Source organism: Acinonyx jubatus, chromosome E3 (assembly GCF_027475565.1).
Source record: "Acinonyx jubatus isolate Ajub_Pintada_27869175 chromosome E3, VMU_Ajub_asm_v1.0, whole genome shotgun sequence".
NCBI lineage: Eukaryota > Metazoa > Chordata > Mammalia > Carnivora > Felidae > Acinonyx > Acinonyx jubatus.
In genome coordinates, this window is record NC_069398.1 from 34203939 (window position 1) to 34221228 (window position 17290).

The 17290-nt window shown below is 55.0% G+C and overlaps 1 protein-coding gene across 7 annotated transcripts; it reads right to left on the reverse strand.

Moving 5' to 3' along the window:
- Positions 1 to 44: 44 nt before the first annotated feature.
- On the reverse strand, positions 45 to 17192 carry BRAT1 (BRCA1 associated ATM activator 1). 7 transcript variants are annotated; one of them, XM_027042350.2, is made up of 14 exons: positions 16930 to 17192; positions 16013 to 16156; positions 8705 to 8859; positions 6262 to 6409; positions 5410 to 5782; positions 5028 to 5147; positions 3908 to 3999; positions 3098 to 3216; positions 2838 to 3024; positions 2566 to 2639; positions 1820 to 1922; positions 1615 to 1713; positions 1261 to 1436; positions 45 to 948 (listed from the first exon to the last, which is right to left on the reverse strand). In XM_027042350.2, the coding sequence occupies exons 2-14, from the start codon at positions 16137 to 16139 to the stop codon at positions 250 to 252; spliced, it is 2472 nt and encodes an 823-aa protein (XP_026898151.1). In that variant the 5' UTR covers positions 16140 to 16156; positions 16930 to 17192; the 3' UTR covers positions 45 to 249. The 7 variants fall into 7 exon arrangements, with proteins under 7 accessions (XP_026898151.1, XP_053069634.1, XP_026898152.1 ...); XM_053213659.1 differs by having other exon boundaries at positions 16013 to 16623; XM_027042351.2 differs by lacking the exon at positions 16930 to 17192 and adding an exon at positions 16624 to 16923.
- Between the last annotated feature and the right edge of the window lie 98 nt (positions 17193 to 17290).

The following is a 17290-nucleotide window of genomic DNA, read 5'->3' on the forward strand; positions in this document are numbered from 1 at the left end:
GGCACTCGCACCTACCCCGGGGCAGCCTCCAAACACAGGCCGGCTCAGCGGCGGGACCAAACGCCATTTATTTTGAGTAAAAAATAAGCCTCTTCTTTAATAGTACATCAAAAGGGACTCTTCAGCCTTGCTGGTCTCACCTGGTCCTGGCCTCCCCAAGAGGTCCCTCGTGCAGCCAGGCCAGGCTAGAGCTCTCTGGGTGACAGGGTCGCAAAGAAGGGCCGTAAGGGGAGGCCCGGGGAGGCTGCCTCAGTAGCAGTCCGCCTCGTCCTCCCCCAGAGCGCCCACCGTGGCCAGCATGTCCTGCAGGAGCGACTGAGGGCTCTTTTCTACGCGGTCGCTGCTCTCGGCCAACACGCCCCGAAGGCCCTCCAGGTCCATAGACCTCAGCACAGCCACCACGACCTCGGGCTCCAGGTACCCCAGCGGCTGGCCCTGATCACCTGCCTGCCACCTCTGCAGGGCGGCCTCCACAGAGGCCACCTCAGGGACACTCCCGGACCCCTGCGGGCCGCTGTAGGAAGCAGTCTGGGCCCTCAGGAAGAGGAGAAGGTCACAGGACTTCTGAGCCACGGGTCGGTCACAGTCAAACAAGGCACGAAAGGCAAACTCGAAGAGCTGCACTCGGCAGAGTGGCCGCAGGGCCTGGGCCAGTGGGCTCGGCGGGGCCGCCACGGGCGGGGTCACGGCATAGGGACAGTGGGAGCTGGGTCGGCCCAGCGTCTGCTCCAGGAACACCAGTGCCAGCTCAAGGCCCTGAGCCCGGACCTCCCAGTCCAGATCCTGGCTCGCCACCTGGAGCACCCTGGCCACAAACCGTTCCGTGTCCCCGGCCACGTCGGCGTGCCCGTCCCTCAGCCACTGGGTGAAGACGTGCATGACAGCCCTCCGGGGGAATCCCTCCGAGTCTGTGGACAGGATGCGCAGGAGCTCCGCGAGCAGGCTCTTCTGAAGGACAGAGCGAGAGACGGTGGGAGGGGAGCGCAGAGGCCAGAGCTCCTGCTGACGAGCACCTCCGGCGGGTCTGGGGGCTAGAGCTGCTTTTCCCCGCGGCCCTCCATTCGCTCACGTATTGAAGAGGGAGGTGACCACGCCCGAGTGACAGGGGTACTTAGAAGCAGAGCCAGAGATTCAGGTGATGCGGCCGACTGGCCCCTGGCCCCAGACCACCCATGACTGGGGTGGTGACCCACTGGACCCTGGGGGTGAAGACAACGGCCGGATGTGAACTACCTGGCCTCGGGACCCACCACCTCCTACCTGCCGGCCCCCTGGGTGTTCGGGGCTGGCGGGGGTGACGCGCAGCCCCTGGCTGGAGAGCTGTCCCATGGCGGCCACTGCGCTCGCACGGACGTAACTCTCAGGGTCTCGCAGGAGCTGCTCGGTGAGCTCGGGCACCTCGGAAGCGAGGAGTGCGCGTCTGAAGCCAGCCTGCCCTAGGGGTCCAAGCGACCACGACCAGCTGTGACCAAGGGCTGAACTTGTACCTTCCTTCCTTCCCTCCTTCCCCAAGGGCAGCCCAGGCGGTTGGGTTCCCAAAGCCAACAGGAAACAACCAGTGTGCTCAGGCCGAGCCCGCCCTCCCGCAGCCACCCCTGCGTGCCCTGCACTCACCTCCCCAGTGTCCGATCATCTGGGTCAGGAACTCGAGGCCAGAGTCCCTCACCTCCCAGCAGGGGCTGCACAGGCGCTTAGGCAGCACGGGGAGAAGTTCTGCAGTGGGAGGGGCAGCTCAGGGCGGCCCAGGCCAGACCTGCCTTACCCCGGGCTGCCCCACACCCACGACCCGCTCCGGCGTCCCCGGGCAGGGCCAGGCTACCTCTTAGGAACAGCTGGGCGTGGGGATCCAAATCACTGCAGCCAGGGGTCTCAGGTGAACTCTGGAGCCACCGGAACGTGGCCTGGAAGGCCTTCTTCAGAACCTGGAGCAGGCAAAGCAGGGCTGCAGGGCCAGGACCGGTGAGGGGCGAGCTGGCCTGCCTGCCTGCCCCCATCTGCCCCTGCTGTGCTCCTTCCCCTGCTCAGGGGCACAAGGTGGGACCCCAGGCTCAGGAAGAAGGAAGCACTGCGTTTCATTTTTCCAAGGCAGAAGCACCGGGCAGCGGCTGAACGGGCATCCCGGGTCACGAGACAGGACGTGGCAGCTCTCAGCAGGATGCCCCACTACCGGGGAGACAGGACTTCCGCACCAAGACCCAGAAACTCCCCAAGGCCTCCTCTCCTCAGAGCCCCAGGAACCCACCAGGCCTCCTGTCCCAGTCTCTAGCTGCCCGCTGGATGGCAGGTGGCAAACACTGATGGAGTTTAGATCCCAAGTGCAGGGCGGCCCGGCTCTAGGGTCCTTCCGTCACAGAGAATTCTCTGCTTTCCATGGCCCATGGTCCTCACCAGCCCCGGGCAGTCCCCGTGCCGCTGCCCGCCCCTCCAAACTCACTCTAAGGAGCGACCCTGGCCCCACAGAAGGCCCTGTCCTGAGCGGCCCGCAGAGGTTCTCCCCACGCGCCTCCCCCTCCTCCCCACGCGCCTCCCCCTCCCAGCCCCCCCCGCCACACCCTGCGCCTGTACCGTGGGGCTGGAGTCTGGGCTCGTGAGATATTCCAGAAGGACAGCGAACACCCGTGTCACCAGCTCTCGGGGACCTGAGACAGACAGACGAAGCACCCGACCTTCCCTTCCAGGGGCCGCCCCAGCAGTGTGTGTCAACCCAAGGAGAGCAGGGGAAAGAACCCACCGGCCAGCTGAACCTGCCGTGCCCTAGAGAAGACACAGAGGACGGCAGCCCCAGGTGCAGCTAGCGGCAGGCAAGCGGGGCCCGGGGGGGGGGCACTCTTGCTCACCTGTCCCCTGAGACAGCGTCCCCAGGAAATCGAGGGCCGCTCGCTGGACCCGCACACAGCCCACCAGGAACGCACAGAGGTGGCCCCCCGCGTCAGAGGTGGGGGTCGCCAAACCACTGCAGAGCCGCAGTATCGTCACCGTGGCGCCAAGCAGGGGCGCCTGAGGCCAGGGTGAGGGGCGCTGGGGCTGGGAGACAGGGAAGGTCAGTGCAGGCCCGGGTCCTGCTGCTGCCGCAGACGCAGGCCGGGGCCACGCTTACCAGTGGTTGCAGCAGCTCCAGGTGGGCCAGCGTCCGGCACAGGAGACCCACACAGGCCGCCTTGGAGGGGAGGAGCGTGTCCACCGTCACGGAAGCGCCCCCGGTACCGTCCAACGAGTCTGGAAGCCAAGCCAGAAGCAGCGCTCCATCAGCGGTGCCTCCCGTGTAGCCACTGCAGGCCTGGCTGCCGGCCACGGGCCCTGTGGCCGTCACCCCACGCTGAAGACCAGGACCACAGCTTCCTAGCGGGTGACGTGCCCAGGCTGACATGGGCTGGCCAGACCTGGGCTCTGAGCCTGTCTGCCGGGCGTCTGAGCAGTAGAGCCCAGCTCTGCCCACAGCCCATTCTGGGGCCGATCCCGCTGCTCAGGACATTCGTCTCTGCGCTCGGCACGGGGCCACCAGGCACCCCTGGGTCCCCTTCGCTAGTCCTCAACACACTGTGTGGCTGAAGCAAGACAAGTACGGCAGGGGCGGTCGCCCTGCCCCGGTCACAGAGTCTAGATGCACCCAATCTAGATGCCAGCGTGTGCCTGTCCTGGGTCGGGAACCAGCATGTGGTGCAGGCCCGTGTGACCACCCAGCTGTTCTGGGGCCACGTGAGATGACGCCCGCGGGGGGCGAGGCTGCCCCGCTAATTCCAGGGTAGGGACACGAGAGGAGCAGCAGCCACGTGTATGACAACAGGCTCCCCTCTACCACTTGCACAGTCAGTGGGGGCAGCGAGCCGCCTGCCCCCACACCAAGGACGTGCCCAGGGCCCTCGGGGGCTGCCCTCCTGCACCCGCCCACCCTCAGGAAGCAGCATACCGAGGAGTCCGGGGGCCTGAGCGGTGGCTTCAAGGACACAGGTCAGGGGCTGGAGGAGGACAGCAAAGGCCTGGGCCCTCAATGCCTGTGGACTGAGCACAGAGGACACGGTGAGTGCCCTTTCCCGACCCTGGGGTGAGGTGGCTACTACCCCTCTAACATCCCCAGCAAGTCTGGGGCAAAGAGGCAGTGCTGGGACTCTGGACGCTCCCTCGAGAAACAGCTTCTTTTCAAGCACTGTGACGGGCACTCAGGCCACCGGCATGCAGGCCACCAACGTGGGACCCCGCAGGAGCACCTCCCCAGGCCCCAGGAACAGCCCTAGGAAGGAAGGCCTCATCACACGTGCTCCAGGGGACAGTGCCCGCTCGGGACCAAGGGACGGGAGGCCCCACCTCCCGGGACAGTCGCTGCTGCTCTGTCTCCCGAGTCCTCGGGCTCAGGGTGGGGTGGGGGACTCAGCCAGCACACAACTCTGCCCCGGGGGCTGCCCGGTCCTCCCCTTTCAGCCACTACCTCCTCATGAACACCCGGAGAGCCTGGAGTTGAGAGCCAGGCCCACATCGGATACACAGCCCCTCTGGTGAGGGGGTCCTGTGCTGACTTTCACCCCCAATCTGGGCCAACACGACCACCTCTCATCTGCCCACAACCCTACAACGACCTCCTCGTTCTTCCCATCTCTGGGAGAGGCCAGCCTCTCCTGCCTACTGGGTCCCCCCTACTGTCCCAGGGCCCCAGCGACGTGCACACCATGGCGGCCCAGGATCTATAAGCTAAGGCCGCTGGGGAGGGGAGGGAAGCAGGGGGCGGCGGAGAGAGCGGACCCTGGGTACGAACCTAGCCCTGCTCTGAGCAGAGCAGCTCAGAGAGTCTGCTCTATCTCCGGGGAGCCTCTAAGGCTCGTGCCTGAAGTAGTTATTCTGTCGCTGCAGCGTGCAGGAAGCCACAGCAGATGGCAATGCCTCTGTAGTAACTGATATCCCACCAGGCCACACTGCCGACGGCCACCTCTGACTCTTCTCTAGTTTCAGGAGCTCCCTGAAAGCCCCCCGGCCCCCAGGCAGGGGCTGAGACCTCTCTCTGCCTGTCCTTGCGCAAAATAAACCCCAATCCTTACCACTCCTGCAGTTTCAGGATCCCCAAAGCCAACGGCCCTGCTTGGGTGGGGCTCAGATGGCTCAGAGTCTGTGCTAAAGTCTCCCACAGGCCACAGCTGGACGAACTCAGCACCGAAGAACTGCAGAGAACCCCAGAAAGAAAGTGACTTCTCTGTCCTGTCCCCCAAAGCCCGTGCAGTGTCCAGTGGGACTGCCACAGCCCCGGGGCCACGCACGCCCAACTGAGATGGAGCCTTTCTAGGTGTGCGGGCTTTCAGACCCCCTCTGGCATTCCCTCTGCCGCTGGCGGTGGCCCCAGGTGTAACAGCCACTCTAAGGCTTCCCAGGGAAACGAGCGCCCCTAACTCCTGCCCACTCCCAGCTGCACCCCAGGGGACTGACCGGGCCACGCTGAGGAGGAGATCCACGAGCGAGTGTGCAGCGGGGACGGGGTCTTTCTCGAGCAGACAGGCCACAAGGGGACTCAGCCGCACCCACAGGACTTGCGTCCAAGGGTTGTGGCAGTGCCCGAAAGTGGTGGTCAGCACGTTTAGAGCCTGTGTGATTTGCGGGGTGGCTGCGGAGCGCAGGGACTCCTCAATGTGACTCACTATCTTCTGGGCACACACTGGCCAATCACCAGTCTGCAGGCCAGGGTGTCCCTCAGCTGCACCTTGCAGAGACAAGCCCAGGATGTGCACCAGGAGCTGCCCAGCTGCCGAGGCCACAAACAGGCTGGAATCTCCCTGCAGGGAGAAGATGGTGTCAACGGCACCTGGGGTTGGGGACAGGGACAGGGAGAGAAGAAAACGGGGTTCAGCTGCAACAGAATCCAAAGCGGCTTTAACTTCAGAGCCTCAGGGAAACAGCATGAACGCCGCAAGCCCCAGGAGGCACCTCGAGGGCCCTGCCTCCCCTCTGCTCAGAGGCAGAGGAACAGGAATGGAGATTTCCAGACCCTTGGAAGGAAGCTTTTGATTCTAATGAGTTTCAAAACCACCTGACCTGCTGGGTCTGACCTCCGGGCTGAAGCACACTGCAGTGACCTCGAAGGGCCTCTAACCGCCCCTTCCCCACCCACCCCCACCCACCCCCGCCACCCGGCTACCCCACATGCTCCTCACAACAGCCCCGCGACAGCACAGCCGCTTTCACAGAAGAGGAGACGAGGCCCAGCACGTTGCAATGATCTCCCTGGGGCCGCACAGGCACGGCCAGGCCACAGGCAGGAAGCGGACCAGGCAGGGCACTCACCGCAGTCGGCCAGGAAGCACAGGGCACTGGGGTGACGCGCCAGGGAGCGCAGGCCCTGGATCCAGCCGCTGCGCACGCTGGGGGCGGTCCAGGCGGCGCCTCCGAGGGGTCCTGCCTCCCCAAAGAGCCTGGGCAGCAACTCCCCCTGCTGGGAGGTGGAGAAGGAAGCGGTGACCTGGGCAGGTTCCTGGGAGACGGGCACTTCAGAGGTGGCTTTTCTACCATTCAGGGCTGGTCGAGGCACTTCCTCGGGGAGCTCTCTCAATCACTGCCACACGAAAAGCCCCCAGGCAGCCGTGCCTCCGGGAAGTGGCAGTGGCCACCGGCACAGCCACACCAGCCCCAGCAATGCCAGGTCTGCCTTGCAGGACACAGCTTTTGGGGCAGAACGGGGTTGTAAACAAAGGCCCGTCACTCCTGTCGGTTTACTTCAGAAATCCTCGCCCTGAAAACAGAACCACGAGCTCCGTCTCCAAACGTCCACCTGCGACCGTGACATTGTGCTCACGGAGTCTCAACGGTCTCCACAGGCCACCGAACTCCTGAGCTTGGCATGTGGGTCCACCAAGGCGGCCACCCTCCTCCAGGTGTCCCCCCACCCCGATGCCCCACACACCTGCGTCAGGCCCCGCTCCCTGCACCTGTTCAAACCTTTACAACCCAGCTGCGAGCCCACTGCCCCCACAAAGCTGACACCACCCCCGCAAGCCGGCAGTGGCTAACTCCCCACTCAAGCTCCACTGGCTTAAGGACACGTACGGTACAATCACACACCGTCCTACACTTCCTACCACGGGCATCACATCCTTGTTCACTCCTGGGTTTCCACACGACACGAGGGAAGCCTGATGCTGCCTCTTACGAACAGAGCTGCTCGCTGGAGCAGTTATTCACTCTGAGCCTCTCCTACCCCCGCAGAAGAAATGTGGTCAAAGCCTGCGCCCTGCCTGGGCCACAGGGCGTCCTGCTCAACGATGGCCGACCCTCAAGGTACAGGAACTGTCCAATCACCTCAGACTCCAGGATAAGGGACAAGACTCAAGAGACAGATTCCAATCCCCTACGGCTAAGAGTCTAATTCTATGATGGCCGCGGGCCCCAGAGGGGCGCCACTGGCGGTGGATCTGCGGTCACCCAAGGGGGACCCTCCTACAGGTACAGCCCCTCCCCAGGGCAGATCGTAGCCAGCGGGCAGCACAAAGACTCTGCCACCCCCTTCCCTGCATCGTCGGTCTGTAGGTTCCCCGCCTAGACGCTGGCCCCCGCTGAACAACTGGCTGACCAGGAGCCCGTGGGGCTGTGAAGGGGCAGCTGACAAAGGGACAGGAGGCCAGCGCAGTGCTGCGGGCCCAGCAGACAGGAGGGCAGCCTTTCGCTGCCGACTGAGAGCCCGCACCCGGCCAGGGCCCCTCGTCCCTGCTTACAGCCAGCAGCAGACTCTCTAGGGTCTAGTGTGAGTTCTGCCGCTTCTGCGGGGTTCTCGCACTAAGCCCCCCGGCATTCCCTTGTCTAGGAAATAGAGATAAAGAGTGCTGATCTGCCGACTGGCCAGGGCTCCTAGGATGGAATGAAAGTGACCTTGCAAACCCTGAAGAGCTAAGCTGCAAGCTCTGCAGGCACGTGAGGGTTAGCGTACGATCCCACGAGAACAGCAAAGGCGCGCCCCGGAACGCTGTGGTGGGTCCCACGGCGGGCCGGTCGGTGCCGGGCTGTGCCTCTCGGGAGACCGCATCGCCCAAGCGAGCAGCGTCCAAGAACGGCACCCAGAGTTACTGAGAGGACACATCCCTCCCCGCTACTGTCCCCTCTTCGAGCGACTCCATCCCGGCATGGCCTCCCCGGGGCCCTTCACACGCTGCGCCAGAGGAAGCTGGTGAGCCTTCAGGTGAGCCGTGAGGCTCCGAGGAGCCAGGGGTGCCGTCACAGGGCCAGACAGCGTATGGCAGGCGTCGCTTCACAAACCCCACTGTGCCCGCCCGGGACTGTGAAGAGCTGTTGGACGCACAGCTGGGGCGGGGGGTCGGCTCTCCAAGCCCCCTGCTTTATTACTCAGTAGAAATCCTCACTAGGCCCTCATTCATCCGTCCCACAGGACTAAGTGCTGGACAGATGCTCTCGGTTAAGCCTCGTGACGGTCCACATGACACGCACAGCTCTCCTTCCGTCACAGGAAGACACTGAGGCTCGGAGGGCAGGTGTCAGAGCTGAGTCAACCCCAGCTCTGTGTTACTTCAAAAACTCTACCCCTTCATCCCGTCATTCCCGGTCAGTTTTTCAAAGAAGGATTACGCTGAGGAAAAAAATCCCGTGGTGCACGTCAAAACACGGGGCAAGCCACGTCTCAGAGACCCAAGGGTCACGACAGCCGCCGCTGCTCTGTGCGCCTGCAGAAGAAAGCCGTGTACTTCCCGGTGGGCCTCTCGGTGGGAGGGCCCAGGCTCACCTGAAGGTACTGGAAGCAATCTTCCTGGGCTGCAAGCATGCCCGCGAGGCGGAGGGAGAAGGCGAGGACTCTGGGACTCAGGTCCTGGGGCTTCAGCACATGGCAGAGCAGCCCCAGCAGGCAGGGGTTCTCCTGTAACAACAGCAGGCTGGACCCTGCAGGAGGGCCCGGCCGGGAGGAGTGTCACTGAGGCCCAGTGATCAACTCTCCCTCGAGGCCGGTTCTTCGGGCAACCCCCAGACCTCCTCTCCCGTGGCCGGATTTAGTAATCGCTCTGGGCGAAAGTATTCGCAATGACCGCAACAAAGGAGTCGGCGCTTCAACGCGGCGAGAGGGCACAGACTAGACAGCTGTCACCTCCGACACAGGGGAGGGGCAAGGACCAGCAAACCCGAAGGCGATCTATCTTGCTGATTACAAAAGGAATGCAAGGTAAAGCAGAAGACCCTCTCTACCTCTCAAATGGATACTTTCTTCTTAAACCAAGAGCACTCAATGCGAGGAAGGACAACGAGAAGACATCTGAGACGTCTACTCGGCCACGCTGCTGTTCAGAAGCGCCAAGATGGGGAAAGGGAACTGTGGGGCAAAGGCGGGCAGTTTCCGGTTGGGAGGCCCTTGCTGAAATAACTACCAGAGAATGTGGTTCAGTAAGAACGAAAGAGAACAGCGTGAAGATTAGAGAAGCACGAATCAAAGAAACCAGTAAACATGTGGGCAAATCTAAAAAGCGCCGATTTAAAGGGGATGGAGAACCATCTATCATGCTAATGGTCAAAAGAAAGCTGGAGTAGCCATACTCATATCAGACAAGCAAGATTTCACAATAAACACGCAACAAGAAATGAAGGGCATCATATTGTAATGAAGGAGTCTATCCACCAAGAAGATCTAACAACTGTAAATATTTACAACCTGAAGCACCCAAATATGTAAATCAATTAATCACAAACATAAAGAAACTCGTTGATAATAGTACCATAACAGTAGGGGACTTCAACACCCCACTTCCCGCAAAGGACAGATCATCTAAGCAGAAAATCAACAAGGGAACAATGGCTTTGAATGACATACTGGACCGGACGGACTTAACAGATATTTTCAGAACATTTCATCCTAAAGCAGCAGAATATACATTCTTCTCCAGTGCACATGGAACGTTCTCCAGAATAGATCACATACTGGGACACAAATCAGCCCTTAAGTAAAAAAAGATCGAGATCATACCTTGCCTATTTTCAGACCACAGCGCTATGAAACTTGAAATCAACCACAAGAAAAAATTTGGAAAGACCATGAATACTTGGAGACTAAAGAACATCCTACTAACGAATGAATGGGTTAACCAAGAAATTAAAGAGGAAATTAAAAATTACATGGAAGCCAATGAAAATGAAAACACGACAGCCCAAAACCTTTGGGATGCGGCAAACGCGGTCATAAGAGGGTAGTATATAGCAATCCAGGCCTTCCTAAAGAAGGAAGAAAGGTCTCAAAGACACGTGACCTTACATGTAAAAGAGCTAGAAAAAGAAGTGCAAACAAAGCCCCAAACCAGCAGAAGAAGGGAAAGAATTAGAGCAGAAATCAATGATACAGAAATAAAAAACAAAACAAAACAAAAACAGAACGGACTGATGAAACCAGGAGCTGGCTCTTTGAAAGAATTAACAAAATTGATAAAAACCCCTAGCCAGATTGATCAAAAAGAAAAAGGAAAGGACCCAAATAAATAAAATCATGAATGAAAGAGGAGAGATCACAACCAACACAGCAGAAATAAAAACAAAATAAGAGAATACTATGAACAATTATACGCCAACAAATTGGGCAATCTGGACAAATTGGACAAATTCCTAGAAACATATACACTACCTAGAAACAGGAAGAAATAGAAAATTTGAACACACCCATAACCAGTAAAGAAACTGAATCAATAATCAAAAATCCCCCAACAGACAAGAGATGGCTTCCCCGGGGAATTCTACCAAACGCTTAAAGACGAGTTAACGCCTATTCTCTTGAAGCTGTTCCAGAAATAGAAATGGAAGGGAAACTTCCAAACTCATTCTATGAAGCCAGCATTACCTTGATCCCAAAACCAAAGACCCTACTAAAAAGGAGAACTACAGACCAATTTCCCTGATGAATATACATGCAAAAATTCTCAACAAGATACTAGCAAACCGGATCCAACAATACATTAAAAGAATTATTCATCACGATCAAGTAGGATTTATTCCTGGAATGCAGGGCTGGTTCAATATCTGCAAACCAATCAATGTGACACATCACATTAATAAAAGAAAGGATAAGAACCACATGATCCTCTTAACAGATGCGGAAAAAGCTTTTGACAAATTACAGCATCCTTTTTTATAAAAACCCTCAAGAAAACAGGGATAGAAGAATCATACCTGGTCATATACGAAAGACCCACCATTAACATCATCCTCAATGGGGAAAAATGGAGAGCCTTCCCACTAAGGTCAGGAACACGACACGGATGTCCACTCTCACCACAGTTATTCAACACAGTGTTGGAAGTCCTAGCCTCAGCAATCAGACAACACAAAGAAATAAAAGGCATCCAAATCGGCCAGGAGGAAGTCAAGACTTTCACTCTTTGCAGACGACATGATACCCTATATGGAAAAACCAAAAGTTTCCACCTAAAAACGGCTAGAACTGATCCATGAATTCAGCAAAGTCACAGAATATAAAACGAATGCACAGAAATCGGTGGTATTTCTATACACCAATAATGAAGGAGCAGAAAGAAATCAAGCAATCGATCCCATTTACAATTGCACCAAAACCCATAAAATACCTAGGAATAACCTAACCAAAGAGATGAAAAATCTATACACTGAAAACTACAGAAAGCCTATGAAAGAAACTGAGGAAGATACAAAACAATGGAAAAACATCCCATACTCATGGATTAGAAAAATATTGTTAAAATGTCAATACTACGCAAAGCAATCTACATATTCAATGCAATCCCTATCTAAATAACACTAGCATTCTTCTCAAAGCTAGAACAAACAATTCTAAAATTTGTATGGAACCAGAAAAGACCCCAAATAGCCAAAGCAATCCTGAAAAAGAAAACCAAAGCTGGAGGCATCACGATTCCGGACTTCAATCTGTGTTACAAAGCTGTAAGCATCAAGACAGTATGGTACTGGCACAAAAACAGACACATAGATAAATGGAACAGAATAGAGAACCCAGAAATGGACCCACAAACATATGGCTAACTTATCTTTGACAAAGCAGGAAAGAGTATCCAGTGGAAAAAAGTCTCTTCAGCAAATGGTGCTGGGAAAACTGGACAGTGACATACAGAAGAATAAACGTGGACCACACGAGACACAAACTCAAGATGGGTAGAAGACCTGAACAGAAGACAGGAAGCCATCAGAATCCTCGAAGAGAACACAGGCAACAACCTCTCTGACCTCAGCCATAGCAACTTCTTACTCAACACGTCTCCGGAGGCAAGGGAAACAAAAACAAAAATGAACTACTGGGACCTCATCAAGATAAAAAGTTTCTGCAGAGCAAAGGAAACAATCAGCAAAACTAAAATGCAGGAACCGACAGAATGGGAGAAGATATTTGCAAATGACGTATCAGATAAAGGGTTACTATCCAAAATCGAAAAAGAACTTATCAAACTCAACACCCAAAAAACAAATAATCCGGTGAAGAAATGGGCAAAAGACATGAATAGACACTTCTCCAAAGAAGACATCCAGATGGCCAACCGACACATGAAAAAATGCTCCACATCACTCATCATCAGGGAAATACAAATCAAAACCACAATGAGATACCACCTCACACCTGTCAGAATGGCTAAAATTAACAACTCAGGAAACAACAGATGCTGACGATGATGTGGAAAATGGGAACCCTCTTGCACCGTTGGTAGGAATGCAAACTGGTGCAGCCACTCTGGAAAAGTGTGGAGGTTCCTCAAAAAATTAAAAACAGAACTACCCTATGACCCAGCAATTGCATTACTAGGTATTTATCCAAAGGATACAGGAGTGCTGATTCAAAGAGGCAAAGGTACCCATGTTTATAGCAGTGCTATTGACAAGAACCGTATGGAAAAAGCCCAAATGTGCATCGACTGATGAATGGATAGAGAAGATGTGGTTTATACATACAGTGGAATATTACTCGGCAGCGATCAAAAAGAATGAAATCTTGCCATTTGCAACAACGTGGATAGAACTAGAGTGTATTATGCTAAGCAAATTAAGTCAGAAAAAGATAAATACCATATGGTCCTACACATGTGGAATTTAAGATACAAACCAAATGAACATCAGGGAAGGGAAGTAAAAATAACATAAAAACAAAGAGGGAAACAAACTACAAGAAGTTCTTAAATATAGAGAACAAACTGAGGGTTGCTGGAGGGGAGCTGGGCGGGTGATGGGCTAAATGGGAGAAGGACATTATGGAGGACACTTGCTGGATAAGCACTGGGTGTTGTATGTAACTGATGAATCACTAAATTCTATTCCTGAAATTATTATTACGCTGTATGTTAACTATTTTGGATTTAAATTTTAAAAAATAAATAAAATGCATATGCTTTAGAATATCAAAAAAAAAAGCACCAAATGTAAAAATTTTAAATAAATAACTTTTGACAGGGGTTAAAACAAGGTGGAATCAGAATACCAGACAACAATAAAAAAGAGGCTTGTGCTTGGCTGGCGTTAAAGTGCCCTGAAATCCTTGTGTTGTTGGAACAGAAGATGGAGATTCTAGTTAACTTTTGACTTTTTACATCCAGTTTGTGGGGGAGGTAACTGCAAACGAACAAACGTGGAATGCATAACTTCCAAACCAAAGAAAGAAAAACTTAAAAACGAAAGCTTTATCAATCCAATGGAGAGTAAAAAAGGAGGAAAAAAGAAACAAAGACAAGGCCTCGTAATTAATTAAAAATACGAGAGAAGATAGTCCCAACGTAACAATAAGCTAAACAAACGAAGCAGACTGTCTGTTAAAAGAGCTGCTCATCTTCAGTTAAGAACCAGGCCAGCAGCATGGTGCTTACGAGAAGCGAGGAAGCGGCACAGAAAGGATGGGCTTACGGCGTCGCAGGTGCTCGGGCCAGTTCCTGCTTTGGAAGAGTTGCCGGGGCAAGAGAACATCTGACAAACCTGACTTTGAAGCAAAAAGCATTATCGGTGCTTCAGGGAAAAAGTCATTGGTCAAAGAAGGAACAGTCTAAGCCTGCGCGTACCGAGGCTAACTTCACAGTGTGCGAAGGAAAAAGCAGGACGTCAAAGACAAATGGTTGAATCCACCACCTCAGGGTAGGGTCTTCACCTCTCTCAGGAAACAATCAAGCATACCGATTAGCAGGAAGACAGCAGGCTTGAACAACGTAGACGTGACTAAGGAGCCAGCGTGGAGCCAGTTCTCTGATCGTGTGGAGCAAAAGGACCACAGAGCACAGGCCGGGGGGTGGGGGGTGGGGCGGGTGAACTGAGGGGGCGGCGGGGGCAAGTGAACTGCTACTGGGCACCAAGTTTCTCTTAAGGAGACGACAATGCTGCAGACTTACACCATGGCAATGAGTGCACCGCCCCGTGCGTGATTTCACTAAAAAACCAATCAATTACACACTTTGAGTCAATTCCATGGTACGTAAATTATATCTCAAAGAAACCTGTCCAGGGGCTCAGTCAGTTGAGCGTCCCACTCAGGTCACGATCCCGGGGTTGTGGGGTTGAGCCCCACATTGAACTCCCTCGCTGAGTGTGGATCCTGCTTAAGATTCTCTCTCTCCCTCTGTCCCTCTCCCCGACTATGCTCTCTCTAAAAAAAAAAAAAAATTTTAATAACAAATAAAGAAACCTGTCTAAAAGTAACTTGCAAACTCTGACTACAAACAAGGTCACAACTGAGGACTCTACAATTACCAGAAACAGCAGCATATAGGGAAATCTACAGAACGTCTGAGAAAACTGTGTACTCTGCCGTCATAAAAGCCTCAATACAATGGAATCAAAACATAAATAGTTTCTAAGTCCAATGAAATAAACTAGAAATCAATAATAAAAACACTGAAAAAAGTCCATATTGTAAATCTAAAAAATTACCCTTTTAAATGATTTGTGCATGAAGAATAAATATCTCAGTAAAAAGTATTAAATAGTTGGAAATAAATTACAGCAAAAGTAATTTTGAAGGACGCAGCTAAAATGATGCCTTCAGAAAAGTGTGTAGCCTCGGGTGCCTATATTAAAAAACAAGAAAGACTTAGATATTCAACTCAAAAGAGAGTAAAAGTGCAGGATAAACCAAAGTAACAATTAGAAATTAACGGTACGGGATCTACTCTAAGGCAATTACCAGCCTAGAGATCAAACATCTGCGTGAAAAGACGTGCATGCCAAGAAGCCATTACGGCATTATTTATGATAAGGAGCCTGAGAAACACAACCACCTAATAGCAGTGGTGTGATTATACCCATTATGGTCCATGCACACAGGGAATGCCACACGGTCAATAAAATCAATGTGTTCCACAGAAAAAATGCCCTCTGCAATGGTTAACAGAGAAAAAGCACGACACTGAGTTGTATTTACAGTGTGACTTCATTATTATAAGAAAAATGCAGCTGGGGACACCTGCGTGTCTCAGTCGGTTAGCATCCGCCTTCAGCTCAGGTCATGATCTCGCGGTTCATGGGTTCAAGCCCCACGTCAGGCTCTGTGCTGACAGCTCAGAGCCTGGCACCTGCTTCTGACTCTGTGTCTCCCTCTCTCTGCCCCTCTCCCGCTTGCTCTCTCTCAAAAATAAACATTAAAAAATTTAAAAAAGAGAAAAGAAAAATACAGCTGTATGACATCAGGAAAAAAGGCTGGAAGGAAATTAACCAAGTTGCCGGTGGTTTAATTTTCCTCCTGACAGCTTTGTGTTGCTCCAGGTTTAAAGCATATGTATTAATTTCATAATAAGAAAAGATTTCTTCAAACAAGTAAGTGCAATGACAACAAAGTAAGTTTGTCTATGCCCTCTGCAGCCCTCTAGCGTGAAATGGACAAGAGGAGGCCTGAATCAGGGCTGGAAGCAGCCTAACAACGTCAAGATCAAGTTCTCCTGCTCATTCACTCAGGCTTCAACTGGACGTATTCCCAACCAGCCAGGTGGAATCTCCAGGATATGAAGGAAGGGAGCCAGATGGACACCCCTTCCCCTGGACAGGGGAGTCCCATGCACCATCTGGCCTCTAGGCAAAAAGACAACAGCAGCACCCTCCACCTTACCGGCTTCAGTGATGGTTTTAAACCAGTCCAGCAGCTTCTCCAAGCAGGTGTCATCTGCCACAGGCTGCCTGGGGTCTGCCAGAACGGAACAGAGAGCCGGGAGGAGTTGGGAGCACTCTGGGTCCATGATAAGGCTGGAGATTCCTGCAAAGAAAAGGTCAGGGCCAGGTCCCGCCCACCCTAATCACAGGCAGCCCCGGTGTCCGCTCAGGCCCCAGAACTTTCACAGCAGGCCAGGCGCTGCAGGACCACAATCCTCCGAGGGAGCTGCCAGGGTGGTACTGGGAGGTGTTCCAGAGCAGGCAGGGGCCCTGAGTTCTGGCCGCCCTGGCTGGAAAGGAGTCTGGTGTAAACCACGAGGTCTCGGGTGCTGAGCCTGCCACCCCTGGACTCTGGTGGGAGGGGAACGGTTGGATGCTCACCCAAACTGCCCGTGGGCCAGTCTGGGGTGCGTGCCTCCTGGCGCTAGCCGCGCGGACAGGGGAAGAGCGTCTCTCCCGGGGTCAGCGAGTCTGTAACCGACACCCCCGCAGCCAGCAGTGTGCAGAGAGGAAGGCGCTCCGTCCCGGGTCCGTCTCTCCCGGGCCGGGGTGTGCACCTGCGTGTCCCGCCTGGGAGGGGACGGGGAGCCCGGAGGTCATGCGGTCAGGGAGGGTTCTCTCGGGAGCTGGGGGCTGTCAGTGGCTCGGTCGCAGCCGGAAGTGGGTCTGTCTGTCCGTCCCCGGTGAGGCTAGGTCCCTGAGAAGGGAGCCCTCCCTGCGGACCCCGCTACCGCGCCGGGCACCGGCCTCCCGAAGGGCCCGGAGGGAGCACGAGGCGGCGGCCGCGGTCCGGCTGGCCACAGGATGCTCCAGGGCCCCCAGCCCCTCTTCCTGACTCCGCCGGGTCCGCCACCCGTCCCCAGTAGCGCCCCTCACCAGCTCCGCGTCCCTCCGCCGCCTCAGGCCCCGCCCGGGCCGCGCCACTTGCCGGATCTGGAGGGGGCGACCGCAGAGTCGGCGGCCGGGAGAGTGTGAAAGTCCCCGAAAGGCCACCCGGGAGCCCCGGGAGAAAAGAGCTCAAGCTGAGAAGCCCTCAGACAGGCCGGCGCCAATCCGGTGACACCCGACCCATCACCTTCGCAGGGACGCTCAATAGTACGCGCCCTAGCGCCCGGCGGGCATCGCGTCAGAAGGCGGGACTTCCAGCGGAAGGAGCGAGGCTATGGCCGGAAGAGGCGTGGCCTCGCCCGCCAGTACACTCGGTGTCTGGGCGTGCAGGAGGCATGCAGGTGCCGGA

Bases quoted from the DNA above. Each gene is read 5' to 3' on its own strand.
- BRAT1 (XM_027042350.2), bottom strand. From the start codon at position 16,139: ATGGACCCAGAGTGCTCCCAACTCCTCCCGGCTCTCTGTTCCGTTCTG. The intron at 5,783-6,261 runs GTGAGTGCCCTG...CCCCAACCCCAG, and splicing joins GTGCTTCCTGGCCGACTGCG to GTGCCGTTGACACCATCTTC. The intron at 3,025-3,097 runs GTAAGCGTGGCC...CCTGTCTCCCAG, and splicing joins TGGAGCTGCTGCAACCACTG to CCCCAGCGCCCCTCACCCTG.